This window comes from Engystomops pustulosus, chromosome 1, assembly GCF_040894005.1.
Source record: "Engystomops pustulosus chromosome 1, aEngPut4.maternal, whole genome shotgun sequence".
Lineage (NCBI taxonomy): Eukaryota > Metazoa > Chordata > Amphibia > Anura > Leptodactylidae > Engystomops > Engystomops pustulosus.
In genome coordinates this window covers 147,706,153-147,725,569 of record NC_092411.1, presented here as the reverse complement: position 1 = coordinate 147,725,569, position 19,417 = coordinate 147,706,153, and the positions used below count along the sequence as shown (strand labels likewise).

The following is a 19,417-nucleotide window of genomic DNA, read 5'->3' as shown; positions in this document are numbered from 1 at the left end:
TGTGTGTGACATGGAGCGGATGTGGGGGTGCAGGCTGTGTGTGACATGGAGAGGATGTGGGGGTGCAGGCTGTGTGTGACATGGAGCGGATGTGGGGGTGCAGGCTGTGTGTGACATGGAGAGGATGTGGGGGTGCAGGCTGTGTGTGACATGGAGCGGATGTGGGGGTGCAGGCTGTGTGTGACATGGAGCGGATGTGGGGGTGCAGGCTGTGTGTGACATGGAGAGGATGTGGGGGTGCAGGCTGTGTGTGACATGGAGAGGATGTGGGGGTGCAGGCTGTGTGTGACATGGAGAGGATGTGGGGGTGCAGGCTGTGTGTGACATGGAGCGGATGTGGGGGTGCAGGCTGTGTGTGACATGGAGCGGATGTGGGGGTGCAGGCTGTGTGTGACATGGAGCGGATGTGGGGGTGCAGGCTGTGTGTGACATGGAGCGGATGTGGGGGTGCAGGCTGTGTGTGACATGGAGCGGATGTGGGGGTGCAGGCTGTGTGTGACATGGAGGAGATGTGGGGGTGCAGGCTGTGTGTGACATGGAGCGGATGTGGGGGTGCAGGCTGTGTGTGACATGGAGCGGATATGGGGGTGCAGGCTGTGTGTGACATGGAGGAGGTGTGGGGTGCAGGCTGTGTGTGACATGGAGCGGATGTGGGGGTGCAGGCTGTGTGTGACATGGAGGAGGTGTGGGGTGCAAGCTGTGTGACTTGGAGGAGATGTGGGGGGTGCAAGCTGTGTGACATGGGGGGAATGTGTGGGGTGCAGGCTGTGCGACATGGGGTTCAATTTGGGGTGTGCAGGATGTGTGCGACATGGGGTTCAATGTGGGGTGTACAGGATGTGTGTGACATGGGGGGAATGTGGGGGTGCAGACTGTGTGCGACATTAGGAGGGGGCCATGGGAGTTATGGTAGTTGTTCCCATAAATAAAAGTTATTATTTTGTTAACCTTTCTTATATTTTTTTTTTTCAGATCAGTGCACTGCGTTGAGGATGTAGATTTTTTTGTTTTATGTAATGGTCACTCCAGAAAGTTTTTTTTTTTTTTTTTTTTATAAATAATGTTGAAATTGCAAAATGACATATTGCAGTCACCAGATATAATAAAGCAGCACTAGGGTAGGAGCCCATACTGATACCAGCCAGCACCCTCCTCAGTGCTTTACCCTCAGTTACACTTGTGATGGTAAGAGGGGTGAGTTTTTATCTTTCTTGTAAGTTGTTAGTCAACTTGAATTCAAAAAGAAAAATGACAGAGATGCAATAGGAGGCCAATATCAAATTACAAAAGCAACTTTATTAGTCACAATATTGTTCCAAAGATCAAACATGAGGCACATAATATTAACAATGTAAAAATGTGCTACAAATAGGCATGGCTAGGGGAAGGGACAATGGGGCCCTATACCAGGTTAACCCCCCCCCCCCCCCCCAATCCACTGCCAATCAAATATACCATATATACTGGAGTATAAGCCAAGATTTTCAGCACATAAAACTGAAAAAACCTAACTCGGTGTGAAGGAAACCGTGATGTTTCGGACCCCTGAAGGTCACTTTGTTGACACTCCCAGAAAGCACAGGTTCAAAGAGGTGCAGGAATTGACATAAAGTTGTCCACACAACTTCAGGATATGGCACAACAATAAATCACATCCCTGAACGACTGTAAGACCCCTTTCACTAGCCTCTGTTAAATAGAATCTTATTAAGCTGCCACCAGTTCTCCTTTCATATAAGCCCGTTCTGTAACGGGATTATATGGGGGGAAGAACCAACCCGGTAGAATGTATATAAATTTGGGTTTGTGGATCGAGATAAAAGAGCAACACGGATTAGATTTTATATTTAATTGGCTTAAGGGCACACTAGGCAAAACAATATATACAGTATATATATATATATATATATATATATATATATATATTTGCACACAGTACAAAATACAAGGTAGCACTACAAGTATCAGCAGTTCAGTAAGTTGGTTATCTTGTGTATGGGCCTAATGGAACCTGATAGTCCACACTTTAACCCCTTCCTGCACCCTAAGATAATTCTAGGTCATAGGATGCAGGTAGTTCCCGCACCTTGATTTAGTATCACGTCATGGTGATCGCCTCGGCTCAGAAACTGAGCCCATGTGATCGCCACGGGATCCCGGCTGTACAAAGTATCCGGGATCGCGATTATTGCAATCCTGTCTATTTAACCCTATAGAAGCCGCGGCCATAGTGACCGCAGCGTCTATGGTGCATCGGCGGGATGACCTTCCGTGCAGGGCAATCCTTGCCATGGAAACCCAATTAGTACCCCAGGGCTGCCTATAGTAGCAGCCTGTTAGAATCTAACAGTGCAGCTGTCAGCCTATGCAGAATGACTGTAATATGCTGCAATAGATTAGTTCTGTAGCATATTACAATGAACAAGTGATCAAATGACCCTGGGACAAAATAAAACAGTAAAAATTTTTTTTTTTTTTTTTAAAGTGCAATAAAAAAATTATTAAAAATAATAAAAGCCCCCTGAAGTCCCATCCCATGGAATAATCAAATAAAACATAAAGTGAAAATCGCCCAAAAAAACACAACATATTGGGTATTACAACGTCGGTAACAACCTGCGATGCAAAAACAAGCAAGTTTCTCACAAAATGAGTTAACCATAAAAAAAACTTTATAAATGGGGTATCGCCGTAATCGTGATGACCCACAGAATAAAGATAACACATTATTGCTATAGTACGGTGAACGTCTGGGAAAAAAATGCTAAAAACCATAAACAAGAATTAATGATTTTTTTAACCACCACCAAAAAAGAGTTAATAAAATCTAATTATTGGCTATTGAACCCCCTGTAAATGATGTACCTGAAAGTGGATCTCATCTACAAAAAAATGATCAAAACTGCAGTCGTGTATATAAAAACAGAAAAAGCTTGCAGAGGGCGTGAAAACGGAGATAAGATGCTTAGATGCTATAGGCTTAGTTTAAATGTGCTACAACCGCCCCTCTTATACTTTCTAACAAAAGGTTAATAAATTGTGCTCGCTTCTCAGGGACCTTGTTTATACTGATTTCCCTGAGAAGAAGGCTCAGGCAAGTCAAAACAGGAGATAAGCATGTGCTAGAACCAAAATATACGGTACATAATCGTGTATAAGCCGAGTTTTTTAGCACAAAAAAATGTGCTGAAAAACGTCCCCTCGGCTTATACATGAGTATAAGCTCCCCCGATGTCCGCGCAGGTCCTCTTCCTCCTAGTTCTCCCCCGCCACCATAGTTCTCCCCCGGGCGGCGCCCAGCACGAAGTTAGAGAAGACAGAAGAAGGGCGCGGAAGCCAGAAGACAAGCCGCGCAGACATCGGGGGAGCAGCGTTGCACGTCGGGGCCACCGGAGGGTGAGTATATAAGTTTATTATTTTCTTTTAATGCTGGGCTGGCTGTATATTACTGTAGGCAAGCTGTAAACTACTGGGGGCAGTGCTGTATACTACTGGGGGCAGTGCTGTATACTACTGGGGACTGGCTGTATACTACTGGGGACAAGCTGGCTACATACTGGGGGCAAGCTGGCTACATACTGGGGGGGTCTGTGACCAATGCATTTCCCACCCTCGGCTTATACTTGAGTCAATAGGTTTTCCCAGTTTTTGATGGTAAAATTAGGGGTCTCGGCTTATACTCGGGTCGGCTTATTCTCGAGTATATACAGTATAACAATAGTGAAGGACAGACTGGCTTCTCAATAAAAGTCAAGGGAATTAGCTGGCAGGCGAACAAACAGGTTACATAAAAATGAAGTTTGAATCATGACCTAAGCTGGACAGTGCTTGACCCCCGGCATAACCCCTGCTAATACTTAAATTGGCCGCTTTTTGGTTCTCTTGCTCCATACAGCAGTTTACCACCACATATGGAGCATTCTCCTACTCGGGAGAAATTGGGTATCAAACTTTGTGGAGTTTTTCGTCATTTAATACTTTGTGCCGGTTTAATTTTTGGCTAAAATTAATATTTTGTCTAAAAAAGTTGCAGCCTCATAATTACACCTCCATTTTGTTTCAACCCCAGAGAAGCATCTAAAGGGTTAACACACTTCTTAAAGTTGATTTTTCACACATTGAGGTTTGTAGTTTCTAAAATGGCATGATTTATGGGGTTTTACTGCTATTTGGGCCAAGTCACTTAATGCTGAGCATGTGCCTCTAAATAAGGGTTTTGGCGATTTTCATCAAAATGAGAAAAGTTGCACTCACAATTCTGAACCTCCTAACAACCTAAAATAAAGAGAGGATGCATAAAACTCTATGCCGATATAAAGCAGACATTTGGGAAATGTTAGTTATAAAGTTACTTGGGTGCTATGACTATCTGCCTGAAATGCAGAAAACTTTGAAAATGAATAATTTTAAGAAATTTTTGCCAAATTTCAAAAGATATCAACATTTTTCTATTACCTTGCAGTACAATGTGTGACGAGAAAACAATCTCAAAATCCCCTGTTCCCAGACAAAGACAATGTGGCCTCAGAGGTGTCTGATTATATCAGGTACAGACACACCTCAGCTCAATGACCAGACCCGATTTTTCTAATCTGATGTGTCACGATAATTGGTTATAACTTTGGAACACTTTAACATATCCAGGAGATTTTGAGATTGTTTTCTCGATACACATTGTACTTCATGTTAGTGGTAAAATTTAAGTAACATTTTCAAAATTTGAAATGTTCTGCATTCCAGACAGGAAGTAAAACTACCCCAAAAGCGACATAACTAACATTTCAGGAATGTCTGCTTTATGTTAGAATGATATTTTATCCGTCCTCTCCTTTTCCTAGGATGTTATGAGGCTTAGAACTTTAGGTGCGATTTTTCAAGAAAATTGACAAAACTCACATTTTCAGGGACAACTTAGCTTTCAAGTGATTTCAAAAAGCCGAAATAATAGTAAAACCCAAAACTTTTTAGGGGCATAACTTTTGTATTTTTCTGCTGACAGGTCTTGTTGAGGGCTTATTGTTTGCAAAACGAGTTTTGCTTTTTTCAAAAATCAATATTTTTTTTGCCTATAGAGCTGTATGAGGGCTTGCTTTCTGTATAACTACTGTATATATTTGAGTATAAGCTGACCCAAGTATAAGCCGAGACCCCTAATTTCAACACAAAAAAATGGAAAAACCTATTAACTCAAATATAAGCTGAGGGTCGGAAATGCATTGGACACAGCCTCCCCAGTATAAATCCAGCAAGCCCCCTGCAGTATGTAGCCTGCCAACCCCTGTGGTATGTAGCCTGCTAGCCCCTGTAGTATATAGCCAGACAGCCCCCTATAGCTTATAGCCAGCCCCCTGTAGCATATAGCCAGACAGCACCCTGTAGTTTATAGTTGCCAGTCCCCAGTAGTATATAGCCTGCGATCCCATGTAGTATATAGCCTGCCAACCCCCTGTAGTATATAACCTGCCAGCCCCCAGTAGTATATAGTGTGCCAGCCCCTGTATTAAATAGCCTTCCATCCCCTGTAGTATATAGACTGCCACCCTCCTGTTGTATATAGCCTGCCTGCTCCCCAGCATATAGCCTGCAGACTTTGCCCCCAATGTAATGCCTGTAAGAAAAAAACAAACAGTGTACTCTTTCGAACCCACCACCCCGCCCCCCGGCAGGTCTTCTTCTACACAGCGATGCTCCGGATTGACATCACAATCCCTGTGACATGGGACATGGAGTACATGTGCACACGATTCGGACTGAGCGCGGGATTTAACATTTAAATTGTGATGCAAGATCTCCCGCGGTGGTCCAGAGGATCCTGACAGATATTTTTCCTGGAGTTAGTGAACTAGGGTAATGTGCTAATCTGAATTCGACTGGAGTGGAGGGGTATGTGAGGGAAGAGCAGGGAGATTGGAGGAATGCGTTGGTCAGACTTCTATACCTACATTGGGTTTTGCAGGTGGGGGAAGGAGATGGGATATGTGGTGAAAAACAAAAAAGATAAAAGATAAAATATAAAATCTGTTTGATAAAAATGTATTTGATTAAAAAAAATAAAGATCTAGTTCCAAATTCCAATGAGCTTCATGTATGAGCAGTTTGTATGAGCAGTTTCTCCCTCCTCTGCAGTTAGTCATTACCGATTTAATAACTGTAATTTTCAAGGATAGTAGGTGTGTTAGAAAGTCCTGACAGCCCTCGTCCTATTTTTGTTTGAGAGGTGGCATCTGTTATGTGTTCTTTTGATGCGTGTTTTATGTTTTCTTATGGTAGACCCATCCTATTGGAGTTGACACTGTTCACAATCTCCTAAGCAAACTACGTTGGTCAAATCACAGTTGCCGTATCTTCTGATTGTAATGGCGGCTGCAGAGTGCCAATGCACTCCTACTCACTGCTTCAGCTCCAGATCTCGTGTTCAGACGGGCGCTACCTCTTCTGGTCATCTCCGGCCAGTTGCGTTGCAGTGCAGGAAGCAGCGTGGACCAAACAACCAGGTGCTTTCCAAGCCTTATTCCAGTCCTAGATTTCCTTCCCTCTTATAGTGGTGTTTTCGGGAGTCCATTCCAAAGTTTCCGTCGAATCTGCTCTTTTCTGGTTTCTGAGGGACCTGTGATCACATCACTTCCTGTGATGTAACAGAATTGTGCATGTGACCTATGCAACCAATCCTGGGCCTGCAACAGGTATTTATTGGATCCTCCCCTCCCCCTCAGTTCCTCAGGGTCAAATTACCTTGTTTTTTGCCTGAAGTGCTCTTCTGCATTTCTCCGATTTGTGTCTTTTACTGTATAGCCTCATCCTCTGGACCTGCACTTCTGTTTCTGAGATCTCGTCCTCAGTGCCCGTCTGTACCTCTGGCTTCTGACGGGTGTTCTCTAGTCTCCCTAGGATCAGTTCCCAATCTCCTTAGTGGTGCATCTGGTCTCCCCTTGGCTCAGCCATCTCCACCATCAGGAGCCATGTGTCAAACAAGGGGTTCACTGAGTTATTGCTCTCTGAGAGGGTGGGTCACATGGAACAGAGAGTTCACACCTTATGCTAAGTGTACAATAAATCACTGTGTTTTGTGGAAATTCTTGTGACCCAGGGAAAAAACTTTTTTAAGCGACTCCAGTGTTATGTGAAATCAAACAATAATATTTTTAATAATTAATTAAAAAAATGTTTTAATAGTTACAAACTCACAACTTTCCCTTCTTTCCTAATTTTTTCTATTTAGATTTATATATTCTTAAGTCTAAACCTTTTTTTCAGTTAAAAACTGTTTGATTGAACCATCTGTTTTGACATTTGGAAATATGTAACTTGTCTACCCATTTTTCCACTGCCTTTGAAATACTTTCTGCCCTTAAATGGGAACTGTAAAGTTACAAAAAATAGTTTTAGCACAGCTGGAAAGATCCTTTGACAACAATTCCAATGATACTTATATCATGCTGCTGGCTTCTTCCTAGCCTGAGATATAGCCTTATATATCTATCAGCCCTATCTGTAAAATCCTTTCAGCTTCTCCTGAAAAGAACGGGAACTTTCTGCTTATGACATAAAATAAGGGCAGGGAGGCCACAGCATTGAGGGCAGTCACATGAATGTACACAAACAGCCCAGCCAATGAGGACACAGAATCAGTGTTACTGCATGTACAGAGATCAAGGGAAAAGTAAGGCAGGGAGGTACAAATCTGACAGAACAAACCACTGGAGCTCTGAATCAAAGTAAGAAATTATCATACAGCATCAGGGTCGCATCTGCCATGAGGCAAGATGAGAATGTTACCTCAGACGGCAGATGTCCAAACCCTGAGTAGATACTTCAAAATACAGACGCGAATGATGTACAAAGCGGCACAGATCCTTCTGACTGTGTCACTCTATTTCTCTGGAGGACTAGGGCAGCGCGGGATGACTTCTCACTGCCTGTGTCCCTGCACAGAGCACAAGGCAGGAGAAGAGCCGGGAGTATGAAGAGGACCGAGCGACGGCGGGGGAGCGTGACTGGAGTCGAGGTAAGTAACTGCTCTATTATTTTTAGAAATGGGCAACTCGTAAAACAGACGAAGGGCTCATATAATATAAGGAGGGCTGTATATTATGGAATAATGGGGCTGTGTATAATAGTTTATAATAAAATAAGGGGTTCTGCATATAATATAAGGGGGCTACATATTATATAATAAGGGGGGGTATATACAACATAGAATAAGGGGGGCTGTTTATAATATAATAAGGGGAGCTGTTAGGGTAGGATTTAAGATATCCTCTTTTAGTGTGTGTTGGCTGTGTTTCAAATCAGTTCTAAATGCATTTGTGCACGGTCGCAAGAAAATGACTCAGACAACTGCTGGTGCAGGACTTGCAAATGCTACTTGTTGCCCTGGGCCTGTCGGCACTGCGCAAGCTTTATTTGGTTTCGAAAGTCTATATAGAAAAATAGGAAAGAAGCAAAAAGGAGGAGTGTATAAAGCATAACAATATCAGAATTCCCAGGTCATGTAGTCTCTTGATTGGAGAACTTTCTTGCTGTCGCACATTGACGTCACGTCCACATTCCTTTGCCTCAAAGGAGGTGCAGTCTAAGATCTCAGTGCCATCTTGACTTCATTGTTTCTATTACAGTATTTTTTAAGAAAATAAGACAAGTAGAAATGACAGGATTTGATCTATCAGCTAGGTTTACCTTAACCGTCCCCCGAAATGCTGGAATTTCTCTCAGCTACTCTTCGTCTAGAAGGACCTACAGATCTGCCCATATGTGCATCGTTCTTCTCTTCACCAGTTGGATGACAGCATACCCCTGTTGTGTGTGCGCCCATTTAGTGGACTTTCACATATGGGAGTCAAATCTCTTCTCTACCTTTCCCTACTCCAGGGGGGCTGTTTGATATGTCTCAGAGGGATATCTTCATTATGCAAATTTAGGTAACTTGAGTAAGGGGTCTTTGGCTTGTCTAATTACTGATACCCATGATACTTGGTGGACTTGATGAGGAGGACCACATAACACGCAATAAATGTCAAGAGCAAAATCACAGTCCCCAATATCACCCCCACTTAAAGGAAACCCTTCCAATCCCCAACCACAAAGTGAAGGATATAGCGTCCACTTCTGAGTTTCTCTTGAGTTCTCTGACAGTCCTCCAATCTCTCCAGTGCATGGGTAATGGATCCATAGGGGGCGATGTCATCCGGGATGTACATGCAACATCCACCATCTTACAGACTCCTCCCTTCTCAGCAAGGGTCATGTCCAAAGCCATGCTGTTCTGGAAAGCATCTTGGATATAAGTCACAAATCTCTGTTGATCACAATAAAAACAGTTAACAGTCAACATCTTTGCTCATAACTATCTGGGGAATAATGGACTCTAGGCCTGTCCATATCTGATTTCGGGCCTTGAACTCATCTGGGACCCCCCTTGGTGCTCCCACTGTATCTATATAAACGTTGTCATCTAGGTACTTCTCTCTTTGACCTCCAGAATCCTTAGGGATTCTCTACATTTTCTTTATGTGTCTGATCAAACTCATCCCTGGGGATCATGAAGAAGGAATGCACAAATTTTATCACAGCACACTCACCTTCAAAGCCTCTAGGCAGGCTTGACCTGACTCTCCTATCACCACAAACCCAGTACACATCAGACACTGCTAATACAGGGTTACCTGTGCTGTCAATGTTAAAGAAGGTCACTGTCTTGTTGCACCAACCGTAGGCAAAGTCTCCTATCCTGGTGGCATTCTGGTCAGCCCTATGGATACAGTGATAGTCAAGGTTCGGGTGTCCCTGACCATACAGTCAGTCAGAAGAGACCAGCTAGCAAGAAGAGTAAATAAGTTTGCAATAGAAAGCGTGGAAGCATGCAAGCTTCCCCTCTAGGTCACAGACTTGGTGCTGGTCAGCAGGACTTGGAAAGGACAGTCGTAGCAAGGTTCCAGACCCTCTCTGATGTCTCTCTACCACCACATGAGGTCTCTGTCTGGATCTAAAAAGGAATCAGACACACTTTTGCGGACCTTTTCAAAGGCATGGCTCAACTGTATGGCATATTCCACCCGGTTTCCTGCCATCAGCTATAAGGTCTGTGAGAAGTAGAGGCCTCAAAGGGGGATAATCCCATCTTACTGTTGAGGGTGATCCTAACTGAATAGAGGGCAGCAGGAAGGCACTCGGGCCATGGTTTCCCTGTTACTTCCATGGCCTTCCTTGATCTCTAACTTAAGAGTGCCGTTTAGTCTTTAAATCCTACCACTAGCTTGGGGATGGTAAGGGGTGTGCAGGGCCTGTTCTACACCCAGAAGGGACAAGGTTTCAGCCTTTACCTGTCCAGTGGAGTGGGTTCTGCAACCTGATTCTATGGTCTCTGGGAGTCCAAAACCTACAGAAAATCTCACCAACTTCTTGGCTGCAGCACTGGCAGTATCCTTGGTCATGGGAAAAAGCTTCTGGCCACTCTGGAAAGAGATCAATGCACACACGCACGTATTCCTACGTACCACTTTTTGGTAGCTGGACAAAATCCATCTGCAGTCTCTGGAAGGGATACTGTGTCAACTTCTGTCCGTTCTTTACCACCTTACCCGGGTTGTGGCGGGTACAGACTATACAGGCTTTCACTAGTCTAGTGACAGGGGTAGTAACGCCCGGGGGAAAACCACAGATGGTTTATGAGCACTAGCATGGCCGTTTTGGATGTGTGTGTGTCCATGGGCTAGTTGACTTACTGTCAGGTGCAGGGCTCTGGGCAGGCACACCCTCTCTCCTAGCATCCATGTCCCAATCAGCATCTGGGCTCTAGCTTTCCTCCACACTTCCTTCTCTTCTGATGACACTCGGGCCACCAGGGACTGGAACACCTGTGGATCAAACTTTCCAACTCAGAACTCACCGTTGAGGCTACAGGACAGTCTCTGGGTTCCATATGTGCAGCTTCCTTTCGCCACCCTATCGGCCACATACTTGCCCTTGGCTTGTGGAGTTACTAAATTTTGTGTGCTTTTACTTTTACTATCCCCACCTCTTGTGGAAGTGAGAGAGCATCCATGAGATCTTTAATCAGCATGCCATGCTTAAAAGGGGTCCCTGCATAGGTGAGGAAATCTCTAGCCTTCCATATGGGTTTATAGTCGTGTTTAGAACCCAAAACTATACCTTGAGTATAAATGTTTGCCCTTTTACCTTCCACCAGCTGTAGCGCTTCCCTGAGTGCCGTCAACTCCACCTCCTGCACTGACCTGTGGAGGGAGTGGTTATGGTTGTACTACCTCATGTGCACCACTGACCACTGTATATCCAGTGTAGAACCGTCTGTCTTCTCCTGCAAAACATCTGGGTTAATCACTCTTCTCGGTTAAACACCCCCCCCCCCCCCTATCTGAATCGTGAAAGACTGGTGACAGAACGGCAGGATTCAGAGCTGTGCACCTTTTCAGTGTATCCTGGGGCATCAGGAGTGCACACTGGAGTCTGGGATGTCTGGCCTTTGCTCAGATGCTTGGGCTGTACCTGGGTGAATACACTGTGCAAGTCATGTGGGGTCTGCACGGTAACTGAGTGTTCTAGGATCTAGGATCAACTCACTGGCCTTGCTGAGCAGATCGCTGGCTTCCGCTACTGACACATGCGGGGCTCCCCTCATGACTGAGTCTAACCGGGCTTAATAGTGGGCCACTGGGGAGGCCACCACGTTCCTGGGCTAGGACCCCTGTGGCGTGGCCTAGATACTCAGTGCAAAACAAAAGGTTTGATCCAGTGTGCCTAGGACCGGGGCAGACAGGATTTGCCAACTTAAGGCTGTGGAATGCATCAATTGCCTCCTGACTAAGGGCAAATGGGGAAGAGGCAATGCAGTCATCAAAGAGGCGGCAGCAGACCTTATCCCAGGCCTGCAGTAGCTGGCCAGTCCCAGAAACATGTGAAAAGGCTTAGGGCCACAGGGTAGAGGCATATTCTGGACTGCCAGCTTTCTTTCTTCTGTCAGGTAACTGCCTGTGGCTGAGAAGCAGTGGCCTAGAAAGAGCACAAAGAGGAAAACACCTGCCAAATCAATAATAGTGAATAATATGGCATTCTCGGGGATGGCTGCCAGTGACATTTGTGGGTTAGGAACCACTGGGCTTCAGTACACTCTTTGGCAGCATGGAGGTCATAACCCATCCTACATGTATCCGGCTGTTCTTTCTGGGTCTTTTTCTTGACCTGGAATGGGTTAAATCTTTAATGGGCTAGCAGGGGAGGAGTTCCACATCGGTTCTACAATGGAAGGAGCCAACACTCCAACTGTTAGGGGAGGGTGTGCTTGTTGACGTCCTTGTCCATTACCACCCCCCTAGTCCTGTCCTTTCGGGGGTGTCTCCGTTTCCTAGAATGTGGCCACTCACTTTAGTCACTTCACTAATGTCTCCCCGCCGCAGTCGAAACACGCCCACTTGGGTTGGGCTCACACAGGACCGCAACTTTCTCTGTCTCACTTTGACGGTGGTCTGTTAAAATGGTCTCTCTGTTCCTCACAGTCTTATCAGTCCCTCTGTACGCAAATAGCTGGCAGAGATGTCTCTAGTCCATTAACACCTTTGGTAACAACCCGTTACAAAACAGCTGGCAAAGTTCACTTGGTTTACACTACACTGTCAGGTCATACCTATATAAAGTGTCGGTGTTTAGTCAAAAGAGGAAACAAAAGTCATATGTTTCATATCTTGTCATAGAGTTGGGGGCTTGTCCTTGCTTAGTCTCTAACTCTGTACACAGTGGGACATCATCGACATTACGTGGCATTAACAAGGTATACTGTATTTTTGTATCACAAGCAAATTCCTTCAAGTCTTCTTAGACTGTCAGAAAAGAACTCTGGACGCAGCGTCGTGCCCCCTTCCTACTAGGAACATTGGCACTAGCCTGTCTCCTAGATAACAGACACAGCATTCTCAGGCAGCTCAGAAATTCAGCTTTCTGTACACTTCAAGGTCAGCTCTGAACATAACACAGACACAAATAACTGTCACGATACTGGTGATATATTGCTGGAATCCAATAGCAGGGACTAGACAGGACACTGGAAGCACCAAGGGTGGACACAGGAGGTGCAGTGAGCAGGCTGGGAACTGTAGTACTACAGCAAGCAGGTAATCAGAACTTGCAAAAGCCAGGAGAACAATCTGGGAGGAGTAGTTCAGCAAGCAGAAGGGAGGAACAATCCGGAGAAGGAGTTCCAAGCAAGAGGACTGTCCAAGCAGGAGCTAAACACAATACTCAAGCAATGTCTACTGAGCAGGACAGGAAATATATACCAAACAGGAAGTAAGATGGCACCCGGTTGAGACAACACCCACCATCTTAACTGAGGGCAAACTTAAGGGCAAGGCAAACTAGATGGGGAATAGCAGAGCCATGCCTGACATTACTCCCACCTCAACAGCGGCCTCTGGACGGCACTTGACTCGGCCTATTAGGATGTCTTTGATGAAACTGTTTGATCAGTCGAGGAGCATTAACATTATTCACAGGTTCCCAGGAATTCTCTTCAGGTCCATAACCTTGCCACTTAATGAGATATTGTAGGCGGTTCCTAAAAATTCTTGAGTCCAAGATTTTCTCCACCACAAACTGTTCTTCTCCGTCTATCTCCACAGTATTGGGAGGAGGAAGTTCTCGTTCCAGAAAAGGATTGGGTATGACGGGCTTTAAAAGAGATACATGGAAAACAGGATGAATCTTCATAGATTGCGGGAGCTTGAGTCGAACAGCTACTGGACTAATTATCCCCATAATCTTGTAAGGTCCGACAAATTTCTGTCCCAGTTTTGATGAAGGAACCTTAAGTTTCAGATTTCTGGTGGACAGCCATACCTTATCCCCAATCTTAAAAACTGGTGCTGGTCTACGGTGCTTATCTGCAGTCTTCTTGTAATTGTCTTGGGCGGTCTCTAGTGTTCTTTTCAATAACTCCAAATTTTGCTGTAGCATAGAAATCCTTTCCTCTACCGCAGGAATAGATGCCATGGTGGGAAATCTTGGAAGGATATTTGGATGATAACCTACATTTGCAAAAAAAGGAGTTTGCTTGGTGGAAGCGTTTTGAGTGTTATTATAGGAAAACTCAGCAATCGGGAGCAGATCTATCCAGTCATCTTGCAAGTGGCAAATATAACACCGGAGATACTGTTCAAGAGTCTGATTTGTGCGTTCTGTCTGCCCGTTAGACTGAGGATGAAATGTGGTTGATAAATTGATTCTGATATCAAGTGCCTTGCAGAAACTTCGCCAAAATTTTGATGTGAATTGCACTCCACGATCCGAGACAACTTCATCAGGGACTCCATGAAGACGGAACACATTATGGACTACTAAATCAGCGGTGTGTTTAGCAGAAGGTAGACCCGTACATGGAATGAAATGTGCAGCTTTGGTGAGCCGGTCCACTACTACCAGGAGAGTATCTTTACCTTTAGATGGGGGTAGATCTACAATGAAGTCCATAGATATAGAACCCCAGGGACGAGAGGGGACTGTCAAAGGCTGTAATAAGCCTGTGGGTGAGGAACGTGGTGTCTTGCATCTCGCGCAAATATCACAGGACTTGACATATTTTCTTACATCCCCTTTATAACTGGGCCACCAGAAGAAACGGGCTAAGAATTCTTGCGTCTTCTGTACTCCTCTGTGACCAGCTAATTTTGAATCGTGGACTAATTGTAGAATCTTTAATCTTACTGTTTCGGGTACATACAGCTGTTGCCCATGAGTCCACATCTTGTTTTTAAGCATTAGATGTAAGTCATCTGGTGGTCGAGATAACAAAGTGTCGGTGTCATAGGCTACTCGTATTTCTTCAAGCAAGTCTTTATTATGAATTACTCCAACAAAATTAGATTCAGGAAGGATGGTCTTTGGTGGAACTGTAGAAGAGTCATTGGAAAATATTCTGGACAAAGCATCAGCTTTACCATTACGGGAACCAGGCCTATATGAGATCACAAAATTAAATTGATTGAGAAACAGACTCCAACGCGCTTGACGAGGGGACAAACACTTGGCAGATCTCATGAATTCCAAGTTACGGTGGTCAGTCAGAACTATTATTTGCTGTGAGGCTCCCTGAAGAAGATGTCTCCATTCCTTAAAGGCTGCAATGATGGCTAGCAATTCTTTGTTCCCCACATCATAATTCTTCTCAGCAGGTGATAAGCGTTGGGAAAAATAAGCACAGGGGTGCAATAAGCTTTTCTCTCCTCTTCTCTGTGACAGAATAGCTCCTATGGCGCAGTCTGAAGCATCTACTTCTACGATGAAAGCAAGTTCTGGATCGGGATGAACTAATATAGGAGCTGTCGTAAATTTGGATTTTAGCCGAGAAAAGGATTCCTGTGCTTCAGAAGACCATGCAAAAACATTTTTTTTCTTAGTCAGCTGTGTGATAGGGGCGATTACTTCGGAGAAATTTTTAATAAAACGTCTATAAAAATTGGCAAAACCTATAAAACGTTGTACATCCTTCAAGTTCTTAGGAGTAGGCCATTCAATAATTGCTTTGATCTTGCTGGGGTCCATCTGTAATCCGTGAGGCGAAATTATGTAGCCGAGGAACTGGATCTCAGTCTGATGAAATTCACATTTTTCAATCTTAATGTAGAGATGATTCTTTCTTAATCTTTCTAAAATGAGCATCACATGACGTTGATGTTCTTCCACCGAGTTGGAAAAGATCAAGATATCGTCTAGGTAGATAACTACAAACTGGTCCAGGAGATCTCTGAAAATATCATTGACAAGATGTTGGAAGGTGGCTGGGGCATTACATAGGCCAAAGGGCATAACGAGATATTCAAAGTGTCCATAACGTGATCTGAAAGCTGTCTTCCATTCATCCCCGGGTCTTATGCGGACTAAATTATAGGCGCCACGTAGGTCTAATTTGGTGAAGATTTTTGCATGTCGTACTCTCTCTAGAAGCTCGGGGATCAGTGGTAAAGGATAACGGTTTTTAATAGTAATTTTATTTAGCTCACGGTAGTCGATGCACGGTCTTAGTGAGCCATCTTTTTTCTTTACAAAGAATATGGGAGCCCCTGCTGGCGAGGAAGATGGACGGATGAACCCTTTAGCTCGATTCTCTTCTATATAGTCCTTAAGGGCCTGTAGTTCTGGGCCTGCCAAAGGGTAGATGTTTCCAAAAGGTATAGAAGCACCAGGAAGCAACTCTATGGGGCAATCATATGGTCGATGTGGAGGGAGCTTATCTGCATTTTGTTTATCACAGACATCTGCAAATTCCTTGTATACGAGAGGTAATTCTTTTGTCTTGACATCCTGTACTGACTTCTCACGACTTTGTTCAGACTGGAGTGCCAGAGGAGCATCACCTGTTGGGAAACTTACGTCCTTAGTTTCCCAGTTGATAACAGGATTCTGTGCCTGTAACCAGGGCAAACCTAGGATAACCGGAAAATGTGGAGATGAAATTAATAGGAATGGTAGAACTTCACGGTGATGGGGTGTTATAATGACTTCAAGTGGCTCTGTTTCTTGATCCACTGGCCCTGAACTCAGTGGAGAACCATCCACAGTCTCCATTACCATGGGCGAAAGTTTTTTACAACATTTTACCCCATGCTTCAAAGCAAAAGAGAGGTCCATGAAGTTGCCACTAGCTCCGGAGTCCACCATAGCAGAGGTGGGTATCCACTGAGAATTAATCAGAAGCTTGATTCGTAGAAAGCAATGGGAGTCTTTATTTTCTTTCTTAATATGAGGAGCCACTGAAGAAATGGAATGAATTACTGTCTTCTCAGGTAATTCAGCTTCAGAAGCAGTTGATTCCACCTCAGAAAAGTCAGGATCCGCAAGGGCTGCTACAAACTTCCGTGGGCGGCTAGGGCAGTTGATAAGGAAGTGGTCCGACTTCCCACAGTAAAGGCACAAGTTCTCCCGCAGCCTACGCTCCCTTCGGTCGCTGCTTTCCCTTCGAGATACGGAATCCACTTGCATAGGCTCACTCACTGGTTCCCGGGAAATTTTCCTTTGGGGTTCCCTGGAGATAGAGACAGGGAGAGAGGAAGGTTGATTAATATCAGGATTCCAGGTAGCCCATTTCTCTTGTCTTCGTTCAGACAGTCGGGTGTCAATTCGAATGCAATGGTTAATAAAGGCATCCAATTCTACGGGGGCCTCTGCACAAGCAAGTTCATCTTTTAAGGAGCTAGAGAGCCCTTTTCTGAAAAAAGATAATTTTGCTGCATCATTCCAATCAGTGTCGACAGCCCACCTCTTGAAATCCATTGCATATTCAGTGACTGGGCGTCTGCCCTGGCGTAAGACTAGTAATGATGCTTCAGCTGTGGCAGCACGATTGGGGTCATCAAACATCTGACTCATGGCATCGATGAAGTCCTTCAAGTTGTTCAGCCGGGCATCTTCAGTCTCAATTAACGGATTTGCCCAAGCGATGGCTTTATGTGTCAACAACATAATTATACACAAGACTTTGGATTTGTCCGTAGGAAACAGAGTAGGATTTGCAGCAAAGTATAAGCGACACTGGTTGAGGAATCCCCGGAATTTGTCGCGGTCTCCACCAAATCTGAATGGTGGCAATTTAGGCACTGTTGTAGCTGCTGGGATCTGTGGTGTAGTCTGATTCTCCAAATGGGCTATCCGATCAGACAGCGTCTGCACAGTATTGCGTAGATCTTGAATTGCTTGTCCATAAACCTGGGTGTTGTGATTGGACTGTCCTTTAAAGGCTTCATATGCATTTTTGAAAGTCTGCATCTCAGTATGCATATTAGTCACAGTAGTTTGGAGTTGTTTAATATGAACCTCCAAGTTTCCAGTCCCGGCGGACTCCATCTTTAAGGCTTGAGTATCCTGTCACGATACTGGTGATATATTGCTGGAATCCAATAGCAGGGACTAGACAGGACACTGGAAGCACCAAGGGTGGACACAGGAGGTGCAGTGAGCAGGCTGGGAACTGTAGTACTACAGCAAGCAGGTAATCAGAACTTGCAAAAGCCAGGAGAACAATCTGGGAGGAGTAGTTCAGCAAGCAGAAGGGAGGAACAATCCGGAGAAGGAGTTCCAAGCAAGAGGACTGTCCAAGCAGGAGCTAAACACAATACTCAAGCAATGTCTACTGAGCAGGACAGGAAATATATACCAAACAGGAAGTAAGATGGCACCCGGTTGAGACAACACCCACCATCTTAACTGAGGGCAAACTTAAGGGCAAGGCAAACTAGATGGGGAATAGCAGAGCCATGCCTGACAATAACGCAGCTCAACAGCCCCGCGCTGTCCCTCGCTCTGCCTCGTTAACCCTTTAAACGCCAGAAAGCATGTACCAGAGACATTGCAACACTTTTTATAGTAATTTTCCTAGAAACATCAGGATCAAATAAGTTTTAACTGGACCATAATAATAAAAAAAAAAAGCAGCGTCCTACTCCAAGAATCTGAGCAGAGATTTGGAATTAAAATATTCACCTGTGGCCGGCTCTTATTTCAGTCACCTGCCTAGAATCTCCAAGGGTGCTCACCTGTTAAATTACAACAAAAAACAGATGTTTTCCCCAACTATTATCCTCAACCAGCCTTTATGGCTGCCAACAGAGTAGAGTCATAGGCAATTAACTTTCAGGGACTTAAACTGTTCTAAGATTCAGCCGCCGCTGAAAAATAAACTTTTAAGATGGTACTGAATGATGGTATGGCGTGTCATCGTCTCTAACCACCAGATACAGGGGTGAAGTCTACATTCTAGACGCCATCTTTTCCTCCCGAGGAAAATATAATAAAATCTCTTTTTCTCAAATTCTCTCCACATCAAATAATTTGAAATGTCCCTTCTCGCCTGTCTCTTTCTTCAATGGGCACACAGAAGGACTCCTGTCACTCTGTCCTGGTCCGTCCATCAAAGCCAGAGGCTCTAAGTGTCTGTTTGCAAACCTGATCAAGTTTTCTCACTTGTGCAATCATCAGATCCTCTGACACATCCCAGAACCTTCAAACCTTCACTTCTACTTCTCTTTTCAACACAATGCTACCAGCCCTTATGTTCCATTATATCAACTTTGCACTTTTCCATCAGTCCTACTTAACTCAACAACCTTCTGTCTATGCATCTTTCCCTTCCCTGCAATGAACTATTGCTAGCACACCAGTGGTTCCTTCTCTTCCAAAACCGCAGCATAATTTGTCCGAGACCCTTACTGATGCAGCTGCTCACCGGCAGCAGGGCTGACCTTCAAGCTCACCGATCACCGATTACAGAGGTTTATCAAAAAGCCCCCCTTAACGATCTCCCTCTTCTCCTAATTCCTGTCAAAATCCCCAGACACCCATTCTTTACCTGTTCTCCTATTCTGACGGCCTATATCTGATGTGCAGACACCCGTCCTATTCTCCTTTTCTGGCAGCCCCA

The 19,417-nt window shown here is 44.7% G+C and overlaps 1 protein-coding gene and 1 long non-coding RNA gene across 3 annotated transcripts in view; one reads left to right on the top strand and one right to left on the bottom strand.

Moving 5' to 3' along the window:
• The first annotated feature begins 972 nt into the window (after positions 1–972).
• The window catches only part of EPS15L1 (epidermal growth factor receptor pathway substrate 15 like 1), a 142,702-nt gene continuing 124,257 nt past the window's right edge, over positions 973–19,417 (top strand). The window contains exon 1 of one of the 2 annotated variants that reach the window (XM_072156354.1): positions 973–1,194. In XM_072156354.1, coding sequence (XP_072012455.1) covers positions 1,183–1,194 — 12 coding nt within the window. In that variant the 5' untranslated portion in view covers positions 973–1,182. The remainder of the gene's footprint in view (positions 1,195–19,417) is intronic. The other variant, XM_072156363.1, reaches the window with a different exon arrangement.
• Positions 8,342–11,862, bottom strand: LOC140135248 (uncharacterized). Its single transcript, XR_011856491.1, has 2 exons — positions 10,392–11,862; positions 8,342–9,295 (listed from the first exon to the last, which is right to left on the bottom strand). It is a non-coding gene; the product is annotated as an uncharacterized lncRNA (long non-coding RNA).